This window comes from Bufo gargarizans, chromosome 6 (genome assembly GCF_014858855.1).
Source record: "Bufo gargarizans isolate SCDJY-AF-19 chromosome 6, ASM1485885v1, whole genome shotgun sequence".
In the NCBI taxonomy this organism is placed as follows: domain Eukaryota; kingdom Metazoa; phylum Chordata; class Amphibia; order Anura; family Bufonidae; genus Bufo; species Bufo gargarizans.
The window spans coordinates 377242826-377255770 of record NC_058085.1 but is presented as its reverse complement, the minus strand read 5'-3'; the positions used below and the strand labels follow the sequence as shown (position 1 = coordinate 377255770).

Below are 12945 nucleotides of genomic sequence, written 5' to 3'. Positions count from 1 at the left end.
AAGCTTTTGTGTTTAGAGCCTTCACCAAAGCTCCAGTCCATGACTGATGCAAAGCAGAGTCCCTAATGGTAGCTCATGGAGTAGTATACTATGGACCAGTAGGCTCCCATGAGCAGCCATATGATCCTTCTGTGATGAAGCACATTCAGCCCTAGAATCAGAAGAGTAAACCGTAAGTCTCTTAATAAAATCAGAGGATCGAGCAGGCGCAGTATGCTACATGGCAGTCCACGAGGCCACAGAAGTTTCCCCATTAGAGAAAGTCATCATCTCACGGACGATCTCAAGTGCCGGTACTAGCTCTGTCCTTAAAGTGACAAATATTTATAGAATTATTAATGTGTACCTTATAGAGACATTAAGATTTGCATAGTTGGGGGTCTGTGAGTTAGGACCCCCAGGGACCACTCCGTGCTAATGAACCAGCCATAGACCTCAAGGGGACTGATGTTCTTGGAAGTTCATTTGCATTGTAGAACACTGACCTACTGTAGTCAATCATCTCCAGAAATGCTGCCATGTACTATATAATCTAGAGCAATGGTCTCTGTGGTGTCAGGACATGCTGACATTTGTAGTTGCCCCAGATTAGAGACCAGTGACGTAGATTCTCTCTTCCATATGTAATATGTATGCTATGTATTATCTGTGACAGATAAGGTGTGCTATGGCAGGCTGGGCTGCTTCACAAGCAAAAACCCATGGTCTGGAACTCTTCAAAGGCCGATAAGCCACTTACCCTGGGCCCCGGAGAAGATTAATACTCGGTTCCTGCTCTACACCAGGAACAATCTGAACAAGCCTCAGGTCAGTCCCCCTATGTATGATGATTATCCTTTCATGCTGATGTCTGAACGCTGATGTTTCCATCAGGATATCTCTTTCTATGTACATGACTAGAATGTATGGGCGTCATGGGGGGACCATATCACTGGAGGGGGCACCTTGTTGTTAAATAGCGTCCAGCACTTCTTAATTTTGCAAGAAATGCTTCAGAAGGAGCCCAACAAAATACGTAGAGTTCTTGATAAAAGATAAAAGTTAAAAGGATTTAATTCGCATAAAAGGAAAAGGTTACAAAACTTGGGAAGAAAAAGATAGATAAAGCACAACAAAAGAATCTCAGAAAGTAACAAACAATTTAAAAAGAAATGAAAAAGTGATTCCCCAAAGTAAAATGTTTGTGTGAATCTGTGTGTAGAGAGCGACAGGTGTCTGTCAGAGAATGCCCCCCAATGTCATGAGACGGAGCCCCTTTTGAAGTCTGCATCTCCATAGAGTTACATTGTATCCTATATTTAACATTCTAGCAAACATATCCGGTTAACAAGTAAAACCCCTTCCATCAGGATTTCCTGAATAATCCTTATTTGTTAAGCTAATATTGATATGCTGAACCCAAGCTTTCAAATCCTATTGTCGTCTCAAGATCTGTCAAAATTGAGACTTCACCACAAGTGCCGGCCTCACATGGTCCTTAAAATGGCTAAAAATTGTTAGTATGATATTTTACAATTATAAAGGGCAGGTCTAGAACAACCTCGCTGAGCTTTTCTTACTGTGGCCGTTGGGAATGATCCTGCATCTCTTTGGCATTGCAGCACAAAACCTTTTTATTTTTGTAGCCAAAGAATTAAAGTGACTATCTTATGAAGAAGGACTGTGCAGGTCAAGGTTCTCCTCAGGGATCAGCTCTCTCCATGGGGAGACGGAACAGCTCACCACACATCTCCCCTCGGCGGCCAGGCAGATGGACAGTGGCTATTCTGAAGGACAAACCCATTAAAGTTGTCCTGCTCTAGGAAACCCATTGTGAAATATCCGATTACGAGTTAATGAATGGGTTGGGGGGGCCCAATTCAGGATTCTTCTCTATTACTAACATGGAGAGGAACTGCAGAATTATCTCTTGCTCTGGAAGAACCGGCATCTGCGCCATGTGCGGAAAGACCATTGATTACGGGGAGTGCTGTGTAATGCTTCATGTCACCTGCAGGGGATGGGATGCTTCTTAGAAGGTAACCAACATACATTTAGGTCTCTCAGGAGGTGACCACGCTATTGTATTAATAGGAGAAATTCAAAGGTCTCTCGGACCTTACGTGGCTCTTTATTCCTCTCTGACTAATTACATAAAACTTAAATTTTATTAGATTCTCATTAAAATATTCTATTTTAATCATAAACAAAACACTATTAAAATTCCTCGAAACATGGAGTGGGATTCTGTGTTTTATACTTTTAAATACAATCGATTTTACCAATACACAGCCTCTATGGAGGTACCTGATGCTTCTCAGGTAATTCCTCCTTTCTTCTAAATGTCTATCCTGCTTGGCTTGTGCCTATATATCAGCTGTGTATTTAGCTGTATGAATCTCCTATCTATGATCCCTATCTCTCCAATTTCGAACTAAAACCTAATCCTGCATCCCTACATGTTTCGCCGTACCACGGCGTCTTCAGGGGATGATATGCAGGTTATGATTCAGGGGGCGGGTCCCGACCTTTAAACCTTCGGTTTTGTGTGGGCGGAGCGGTGCGGTCAAATCGGCGCTTTCTTCTCCTCTGAGTGATGTTATCTGGACCAATCAGAGGGAGTACCTGTACGCCCTCTGTTGACGTTATTCCTCCATCATTTATGACATTCTGTCTCTTACCTCTGACGTCTCTGTGTCTCTCCTTGGACCGGCTCCCGACATCCGGCTCCCGGCAGTGACATCATCGCATCGCGTCTATGTGGTGCGCATGCGCCAGGACTTAGAAATATTTCTGATCTTTTCTCCACATACTGCCACTTGCGGCTGATTCCTCCATTTCTTTTCTAACTGCGCATGCGTCCCCACTTGGAAGGATGCCCTATGTTCTACTAGATTCTAGCTTTTTAATTATTGTATCTATACATGGACCTACAATAAGTTCTCATGGCCAGTGACTCTCATTATGTGAAGTGTACATATCATTTCTATTTTTTATTAATTTAGTTGTGTAGGATTACATTTTTGAATATTTTCATTTTATCTTTTTATATATTTTTGATTTATATCACCTATGACTATAGTAGATTATTATATTATATATATATATATTATTATTTTTTTATTTATTATTTATAGTTTATTATTTTTATTATTATTTTTCTTCTATGTGTGGGTGAAATTACCTAGTGATTAATTTCCCATCTCTTCTTATGTGGCCCTCTGAGTTGTTTTCTTTTTTCAGCACCATATCTTACATATTTATTTTTATTCCTGGTGTCTACCAACCATTTCTTATGTCTATTTAACGATCTCTTTCTTTATTGATTTTCCGGAATTCGTTCTTATTCATATTCTTATTATGACACTTAGGGCTCTATCCATACTCAAATTGTCACTTTCTCTTCTCTTCTTTTGCCTCAGAGGTCCTATATCTCAATCTTTATAGATTCCTAATTTCTATATGGTTTTATTGCTCACTTCACCACTTGTGTCTTTACCTTACAGGTGTTCTTTTGCCGACATATCCCTCCTTGTCCGCCCATACCCTCTGGTAAGTTACTGATATTTATTTATATATATTATTTATTTTTTACCTTTTCATATATTTTTTATAATTTTATTGTTTAGTTCTGTACAATTTTTATCAGGTCCTCCCCCTTTCTTTTCTTTGTGTTCTCTAAGGTCTTACCTATCTTTCATTATTTGTTGATTTATTTTATTATTTGGTTTATCCAATGCTATCATCTCCAATTTACAAAAAAGGAGCAAACGTAAATCCTTCGTTTATACCATTAGGTGCCAAAGAGTGGAGGCAGTATATCCACCTTGTTTCCTCTTTTTGTAATTTCTTATCGATGCCACCTTGTCTAGGGTTAGGCCTTATTTTCTGTAGCCCCCAAATCTTTAAACCTGTGGTTTGACCATTGTGAAACCTCAGCAAGTGTCTTGATAATGGTGTCTCCTCATTGGTGTTCAAAACACTAAAATGTTTTGATATCCTCCTCCTAAGTTCTTGGATCGTCTTCCCTATATACAACATATTGCATTCACATTGTATCCCATACACTAAACCTGTGCTCCTGCAGTTCATGTACTCTCTGATCTTATAAACTCTCCCATCTACTGGGTTGACAAATTCTTTCTTGGGAGTCATATATTTGCAGAAGCTGCATGCTCCACATGGGTATGAGCCTGTAGTTTTCAGCCATGTTTCTTTTTTTGGGGAGCTTCTTTGGAAGTGACTCCTTACTATCATTTCCTTCAGGTTTGTTCCTCGTCTGTATGTGATGCTAGGGCTCTTGGGGATTTCAAGATATGCCAGTGTTTCTTCATGATCTTATACACTTGCCTGTTTTGAACGTCAAAGGTTCCTATGCATCTAATCACTTTTTCTCCCACTTTTCGTTTTTCCATTAAGAGGTCATCCCTCTCTGCACTCCGTGCCCTATTGTATGCCCGGTGCAGAACTTTCTTAGGGTATCCCCTCATCTGGAAACGGGAGTATAGTGTCTCACATTCTTTCTGGAAGGCTTTATCATCAGTACAGTTGCGTCTTGCCCTTAGGTACTGACCTATGGGTATCCCTTCTTTTAATGGCTGTGGATGGAAGCTCTGCCAATGTAGGAAACTATTGGTGGATGTGGGCTTCCTATATATCTCAGTTTTTATCCTTCCACTACCGTCCAGTATGATTTTCAGATCCAGGAAGCTAATACTTTCTTCATGGATCTCACTGGTGAATTTAAGGCCCAGGCTGTTAGTGTTGAGTCTGTCAGTGAAGAGGTTGAATTCAGTCCGTGTCCCATCCCAGAAAATCAGGATGTCATCTATAAATCAACCCCAAAATAAAATTATATCTGTGTACTGCGTGTTGCCCTCTGTGAAAATGTGAAAACGTGCTTTTCCTCCCACCACCCCAAAAATAAATTAGCAAAACTCGGTGCACACACCGTGCCCATTGCAGTCCCATGTGTCTGCAAATAATAAGTGCCATCAAAAATAAAATGTTGCAACCCTTCCATCCTACATAAAGGATACACTTGATATGGTGAGGAAACTCAAGGATGTTGAAGTGGGCCCCAATACTTTCATAGCGAGCCTCGATGTCGAGGCGCTATACACTAGTATAGAACATGAAGTGGGGGTTCAAGCAGTCAAAAAATACTTATACACGAAAGGGACAACATTTTATAATCACAATGATTTTGTACTACAACTATTACAATTTCTTCTATTACAATTCTATTACAATTACTATTACAACTATTTTATTTTTGATGGCACTTATTATTTGCAGACACATGGGACTGCAATGGGCACGGTGTGTGCACCGAGTTTTGCTAATTTATTTTTAGGGTGGTGGGAGGACAAGCACGTTTTCACAGAGGGCAACACGCAGTACACAGATATAATTTTATTTTGGGGTTGATTTATAGATGACATCCTGATTTTCTGGGATGGGACACGGACTGAATTCAACCTCTTCACTGACAGACTCAACACTAACAGCCTGGGCCTTAAATTCACCAGTGAGATCCATGAAGAAAGTATTAGCTTCCTGGATCTGAAAATCATACTGGACGGTAGTGGAAGGATAAAAACTGAGATATATAGGAAGCCCACATCCACCAATAGTTTCCTACATTGGCAGAGCTTCCATCCACAGCCATTAAAAGAAGGGATACCCATAGGTCAGTACCTAAGGGCAAGACGCAACTGTACTGATGATGAAGCCTTCCAGAAAGAATGTGAGACACTATACTCCCGTTTCCAGATGAGGGGATACCCTAAGAAAGTTCTGCACCGGGCATACAATAGGGCACGGAGTGCAGAGAGGGATGACCTCTTAATGGAAAAACGAAAAGTGGGAGAAAAAGTGATTAGATGCATAGGAACCTTTGACGTTCAAAACAGGCAAGTGTATAAGATCATGAAGAAACACTGGCATATCTTGAAATCCCCTAAGAGCCCTAGCATCACATACTAGACGAGGAGCAAACCTGAAGGAAATGATAGTAAGGAGTCACTTCCAAAGAAGCTCCCCAAAAAAAGAAACATGGCTGAAAACTACAGGCTCATACCCATGTGGAGCATGCAGCTTCTGCAAATATATGACTCCCAAGAAAGAATTTGTCAACCCAGTAGATGGGAGAGTTTATAAGATCAGAGAGTACATGAACTGCAGGAGCACAGGTTTAGTGTATGGGATACAATGTGAATGCAATATGTTGTATATAGGGAAGACGATCCAAGAACTTAGGAGGAGGATATCAAAACATTTTAGTGTTTTGAACACCAATGAGGAGACACCATTATCAAGACACTTGCTGAGGTTTCACAATGGTCAAACCACAGGTTTAAAGATTTGGGGGCTACAGAAAATAAGGCCTAACCCTAGACAAGGTGGCATTGATAAGAAATTACAAAAAGAGGAAACGAGGTGGATATACCGCCTCCACTCTTTGGCACCTAATGGTATAAACGAAGGATTTACGTTTGCTCCTTTTTTGTAAATTGGAGATGATAGCATTGGATAAACCAAATAATAAAATAAATCAACAAATAATGAAAGATAGGTAAGACCTTAGAGAACACAAAGAAAAGAAAGGGGGAGGCCCTGATGAAAATTGTAAAGAACTAAACAATAAAATTATAAAAAATATATGAAAAGGTAAAAAATAAATAATATATATAAATAAATATCAGTAACTTACCAGAGGGTATGGGCGGACAAGGAGGGATATGTCGGCAAAAGAACACCTGTAAGGTAAAGACACAAGTGGTGAAGTGAGCAATAAAACCATATAGAAATTAGGAATCTATAAAGATTGAGATATAGGACCTCTGAGGCAAAAGAAGAGAAGAGAAAGTGACAATTTGAGTATGGATAGAGCCCTAAGTGTCATAATAAGAATATGAATAAGAACGAATTCCGGAAAATCAATAAAGAAAGAGATCGTTAAATAGACATAAGAAATGGTTGGTAGACACCAGGAATAAAAATAAATATGTAAGATATGGTGCTGAAAAAAGAAAACAACTCAGAGGGCCACATAAGAAGAGATGGGAAATTAATCACTAGGTAATTTCACCCACACATAGAAGAAAAATAATAATAAAAATAATAAACTATAAATAATAAATAAATAAATAATAATATATATATATATAATATAATAATCTACTATAGTCATAGGTGATATAAATCAAAAATATATAAAAAGATAAAATGAAAATATTCAAAAATGTAATCCTACACAACTAAATTAATAAAAAATAGAAATGATATGTACACTTCACATAATGAGAGTCACTGGCCATGAGAACTTATTGTAGGTCCATGTATAGATACAATAATTAAAAAGCTAGAATCTAGTAGAACATAGGGCATCCTTCCAAGTGGGGACGCATGCGCAGTTAGAAAAGAAATGGAGGAATCAGCCGCAAGTGGCAGTATGTGGAGAAAAGATCAGAAATATTTCTAAGTCCTGGCGCATGCGCACCACATAGACGCGATGCGATGATGTCACTGCCGGGAGCCGGTCCAAGGAGAGACACCGAGACGTCAGAGGTAAGAGACAGAATGTCATAAATGATGGAGGAATAACGTCAACAGAGGGCGTACAGGTACTCCCTCTGATTGGTCCAGATAACATCACTCAGAGGAGAAGAAAGCGCCGATTTGACCGCACCGCTCCGCCCACACAAAACCGAAGGTTTAAAGGTCGGGACCCGCCCCCTGAATCATAACCTGCATATCATCCCCTGAAGACGCCGTGGTACGGCGAAACATGTAGGGATGCAGGATTAGGTTTTAGTTCGAAATTGGAGAGATAGGGATCATAGATAGGAGATTCATACAGCTAAATACACAGCTGATATATAGGCACAAGCCAAGCAGGATAGAAATTTAGAAGAAAGGAGGAATTACCTGAGAAGCATCAGGTACCTCCATAGAGGCTGTGTATTGGTAAAATCGATTGTATTTAAAAGTATAAAACACAGAATCCCACTCCATGTTTCGAGGAATTTTAATTGTGTTTTGTTCCTGATGAAAATAGAATATTTTAATGAGAATCTAATAAAATTTAAGTTTTATGTAATTAGTCAGAGAGGAATAAAGAGCCACGTAAGGTCCGAGAGACCTTTGAATTTCTCCGCTTCTTAGAAGGTGACTCCACCTATGACCCTGGATCTCTGTGGGGTCCAGGTAGAACAAAAGCTTGTGTTCAGATTAACACAAGGTTAAGAAGCAGAGACCCCCTTAAAGTTCACGTGTTAATCTCGCTCAATGTCCCCAGATAGAGGAGGTCCGTCCATTTCTGCTGATCCAATAGGCAATTGTTTTATCTAGAACATTCATAGAAGGTGAATACCCAGGCAAAACAGCAAATGTGAAGAATACACTTCATTCAGGTCAAGAAAAAAGGGGTCATCAGAAAATGGGAGGGGGGATAAGGAAATGCAGGAACATTTGGCCGCTCTCAGGATGAGGTTTAACCAGTTTCCCATCCAGTTGATCTTGTCTTTAACTTCCATTATCTCCTCCGTTTCCTGCAGGTTGTCACCGCCGCCGATCACAGCACAATCGCCACCTCCAATTTTCAGACACATCTAAAATCTCACATCATTATCCACGGATTTATTAACAGCGGGGAGGACAGCTGGCTGGTGAACATGTGCCAGGTAGGTGCTGCCTCAGTCACTGAGCTGATTGTGGGTGTACGGGAAGGGACAGTCTCATCACAGGCAGCAGTACAGTATGACACCTCCCCCTCCCTGCACAATGACATCTGCATGTCACACAGAGCATGCCCACTAAACTCTCCCAGAAAAACAACTCATCTCCTCCTAAACAGCGACCTCCAAACTAGAGTTGTTGCGATACCAAATTTTTGATTTGATTTCGATACCATAAAAAACGATTGCAATACTCGAAACCATTTGATACCACGCAAAAAAAAAAAAAAAAAAAAAAGCCATGTGCATTCCGCATTTAAAAAAATGGCGAATTGTGCAGTTTTATTTTTTTCTGTTCCGGCATTGACCGCATAGATTTCTTTTTATATTTTAATAGTTTGGACTTTTTGGACGTGGCGATATGTGATATGTTATATGTTTATCTATTGTTTATATATTTTATATGTAAAATTGGGATAGGGGGGGATTTATACTTCATTTAATAACGATTTCCCCCCTTAGGGGTAGAACCTGGGATCTTTCATCGCTTGTCCTATTCACCCTGGTAGATCTCTATCAGGGTGACCAGGACCTCACACTCTCCCTGCTGCCCTGTGCACACAGCAGCAGGGAGGTTACCATGGCAGCCAGGGCTTCAGTAGCGTCCTGGCTGCCATGATAACCGATCAGAGCCCCAGGATTACACTGCTGGGGCTCCGATCAGAATCTGCCACTGCCACCAATGAGGAGGGGGGGACCCTGTGGCCACTGTCACCAATGAGTTTAATACTGGGGGGAGAGCGCACTGCGCCACCAATGATAATTAACCTTTAATACAGGAGGCGGGTACTGGCAGAAGATCAGCGGCAGTTAACCCCTCAGGTGCCACACTTGAGGGGTTAACTGCCACTGATCGCAGCTCCCTGTCAGAGGCAGGGTGCTGGCTATCATTGGTGGCGCAGTGCGCCCGCCCCTCTCTCCTCATTGGTGGCAGCGGCACAGACGCTGCTTCCTTCTCCCTTGTGCTGCTGAGGGAACATGACCGCGCTGACAGCGCACTCATGTTCAGAGATACTAGACTGCGCAGCATCGAAAAAATGGAAATCCCGGTATCGTATCAATACCGGGACAAAAGTATCGATTGGGCATTGAAATTTCGATACCCGCAACAACCCTACTCCATACTGGTGCCAGAGCATGCCCAGTACACATTCCCATAGAAGATTATTGTTTATATGTTACAGCTCAACTCCTCCTCATCTCTGCACAGGGAGCTGTGTGCACTGGTTGCAGAGCATGCCCACTGCACTCTCCTATAGAAGTCTACAGGTGGTGATCACATCTCACTCCTTCACTTCCTGCAGGAGGTCACTCTGCAGGAAGTGAAGGAGTGAGATGTGATCATCATGTAGGCCTCAGTGCATGACCACTACACTCTCCCATACTGGTCAATATGTGGTGGAGCAGATAACCCCCCCCCCCTCCGCTTCCCATTTCTGCATAGGTCACAGAACAAAGCCCTCAATACCTTCCTATAGAAATCAATGGATCGTTCTCAGACTTCATTTGCTGCTGTAAAGCAAATCTCTATGGCTGCTGCACACGGCTTATCACTTAATACAATGTACATTATAAGAAAGAGACCGATTCCAATCAGACATTGTCATGGAGCATAGTCCTGTCTTCCCCGCACCAAGAGCCTCTTATATCATCCTGACCTGGAGCCAAAATAGTCACAGGGTTCAAGTCTATGATGTTTCTGGTATCAGTGCCTGTCCTTATATGAGAGCCAAGAGCCAGATATCCCATAGGAGGACTCATGGACACATATAGAGCACCCAGGGGCCACATACAGGACATTGAAGAGCCACATATAGGAATCCAAGAGCAACATATAAGGGATGCAAAAGTCACTTTAAGGAGACAAATATACAGTAAGGACTTAAAGGCTGTGTACACCTTTGTGGGCATTTTTTTATGATTGCATGTCACTCATTTTGGGATAAAAATATATTTTTTAATTTGCTCTTTATTAAAAATATTGAGCTTTTCTGTTAAAAAGGGGTTAACTGTTTGTCTAGCTGAGTGAAACCTACTATCACTTTGTGCCGGTCATCTAATAAACCTTATCTCTGAAGGTAAACTAGGTGCATAACAGCGTGACACCGTCGTGCCCTGCACATGTGGTATGCTGGAGGAGCACTGTGAATTGTCTCTGCAGTGGAGGCTGAGGACACGGTGGAGGATGAGGAGGCATAGTCGGACATTGTTGCTAGGGTTGCCACCCGTACGCCATTGACCCAGACAGTCCAGGTTTGGAATCCTGTGTCCGGGTACAAGCCTTTCTCAGACCCGGACACAGAATTCATTTCAATCTGCAGTGCAGACTGTCTGACTTGCTCGCTCACGGTCCTGACAGCTGGCGGTGAGTGAGCGGCGGCGAGCTGTGAGCAGCCGGCACACCAGGAGCAGCTCGAACCTGAAGAGGACGAGGCCGCCTGTCAGGATGGATCGGAAGCCAGAAAGCAGGGGGCTGCAGGTGGTCAGGAGCAGGAAGACGCTGCTGAAGGAGAGCAGCAAACCCTCGCCCCACAGCATGGCGGCCGCACCGGAACTGAGCTGCTCTCACTCCCAGATCAGGCCGGAAAACAATGAGACTTCCTGGGGAGCCACAGTATGACAGCGACTTTACACCCCGTGTTAAGCCAGGCCCCCAACTTGCCCGGTATTTTTTGTTGGGAAAGGTGGCAACCATAATTGTTGCAGGACCAACAGCGTGAGAACGTGAAGACGGAAGTGGCATCACCTGGCCAAGTTGCTGGTGTGGCTGTGCAGGAACCACATTCACCTAGTGGGCAGTAAAGGACATGTACTGTCCCTGACCGTAGTTTTAGCTCCACACGTCGGCATTGCCGTGCACTTTGGCAGACACTGACAGGCTGAAGGACTTGCCCACCTTCTGTTCTACATGTGTGTGCAGGGCTGGTACTGCCTTTTTGGCAAATAAATGACGGCTTGGGACTTTCCACCTTGGCTCGGCACAAGCAATCAGTTCTCTGAAAGGTACAGAGTCCACCACTCGGAAAGGGAGGGACTGCAGCACCAGCAACTTGGCCAGGAGCCCGTTCAGCTTCTGCGCCGTTGGATGCGTGCACGCATACTGCTGTCTCTTGGCAATCGCTTCGTGATCGATTGCTGACGGAATGACTGACAAGGAGGAGGAGCAGGAGCATCAGAACCGGTAGATGATGAGAAGGACAGACAGCTCCCTTCAGCTGGTGGTGGTGGAGCCTTGACTGCATGAAATTCGGCCCGTGCCACTGGGTTATGCAGTGGTTGCTGCTGCAGGCTGGACCAACACAATGGAGCCACGGTTCTCCCAGGCCACTTTCTGGTGACGCTGCATGTGTTGACACAGGGCCGTGGTGCCAACATTGGCAACTGGCCACGCTTCACCTTCTGCCCACAAATCCGGCAAATGGCCAGGTTCACCTCCTCTGGCGGCTTAACCAAAAAATGCCACACTGCCAAATATGGCATTTTCCCCACAACACTCCGTACTGACTGCCTGCTACCACTGCCTCCATGAACCCTTGCACTACTACTACCCGGGCAGGTTGTCTCCTGCGAAGCGGGCGGTCTACCCTGGACATGTTTGGCTCCTGACCTCCCACTGCTGCCACCCTGCTGACTCCCAGCCATGCTACCACCTTGTTGGCTCAGCCGCTGCCTCACGCGCAAGCTGACACCCTCTTCTCCTGATGATGATAAAGCCCCTTCTTCATCTGGCTCCCAAGTGCGATCGGCTTTATCATCATCCACTACTGCACGTCACTGATGTCCCCCTCAATGGTCTCAGGGCCAGGAGCCTGACTGCTCGCAACACCAGCTCCCACTCCACTCTCCTCATCACTACTTGCCCACCTACCGGAGGAAGCGGCAGATGTCTCCTCCAGATCTTGCCTGGGCAGCAACTGCTGACTGTCCTCTAGCAGCTCGTCCTCGCTGTATAGTGGAGCTGAGCATTTAGTACTTCTCGAGCTGAGGGAACTGAAAATGCCAGAGGCAGGTTCAGAACAGGTGGGGGCACAGGGCCTGCTCCTGGGCTATGCCAACTAAGGGTTGTGTTAGAAGAACCCACCGCAGGGGTGTCTGATGTCACTTGTGACGAACTGGAAGGCCTTGTCAACCATTCAAGCACCGCTGGATTGCCAGTCAACACACGACCGCTAGATGACACCGGGAGCTCAGGCCTCTCGCTGTGACTCCTGCCACCACCCCTCTT

The 12945-nt window shown here is 43.7% G+C and overlaps 1 protein-coding gene across 1 annotated transcript in view; it reads left to right on the top strand.

Annotated features, from left to right (window-relative positions):
* The first annotated feature begins 220 nt into the window (after nucleotides 1-220).
* Nucleotides 221-12945, top strand: part of LOC122942252 (pancreatic lipase-related protein 2-like) — a 69257-nt gene continuing 56532 nt past the window's right edge. The window contains exons 1-3 of the mRNA XM_044299755.1: nucleotides 221-293; nucleotides 656-807; nucleotides 8541-8666. Coding sequence (XP_044155690.1) covers nucleotides 221-293; nucleotides 656-807; nucleotides 8541-8666 — 351 coding nt within the window. The remainder of the gene's footprint in view (nucleotides 294-655; nucleotides 808-8540; nucleotides 8667-12945) is intronic.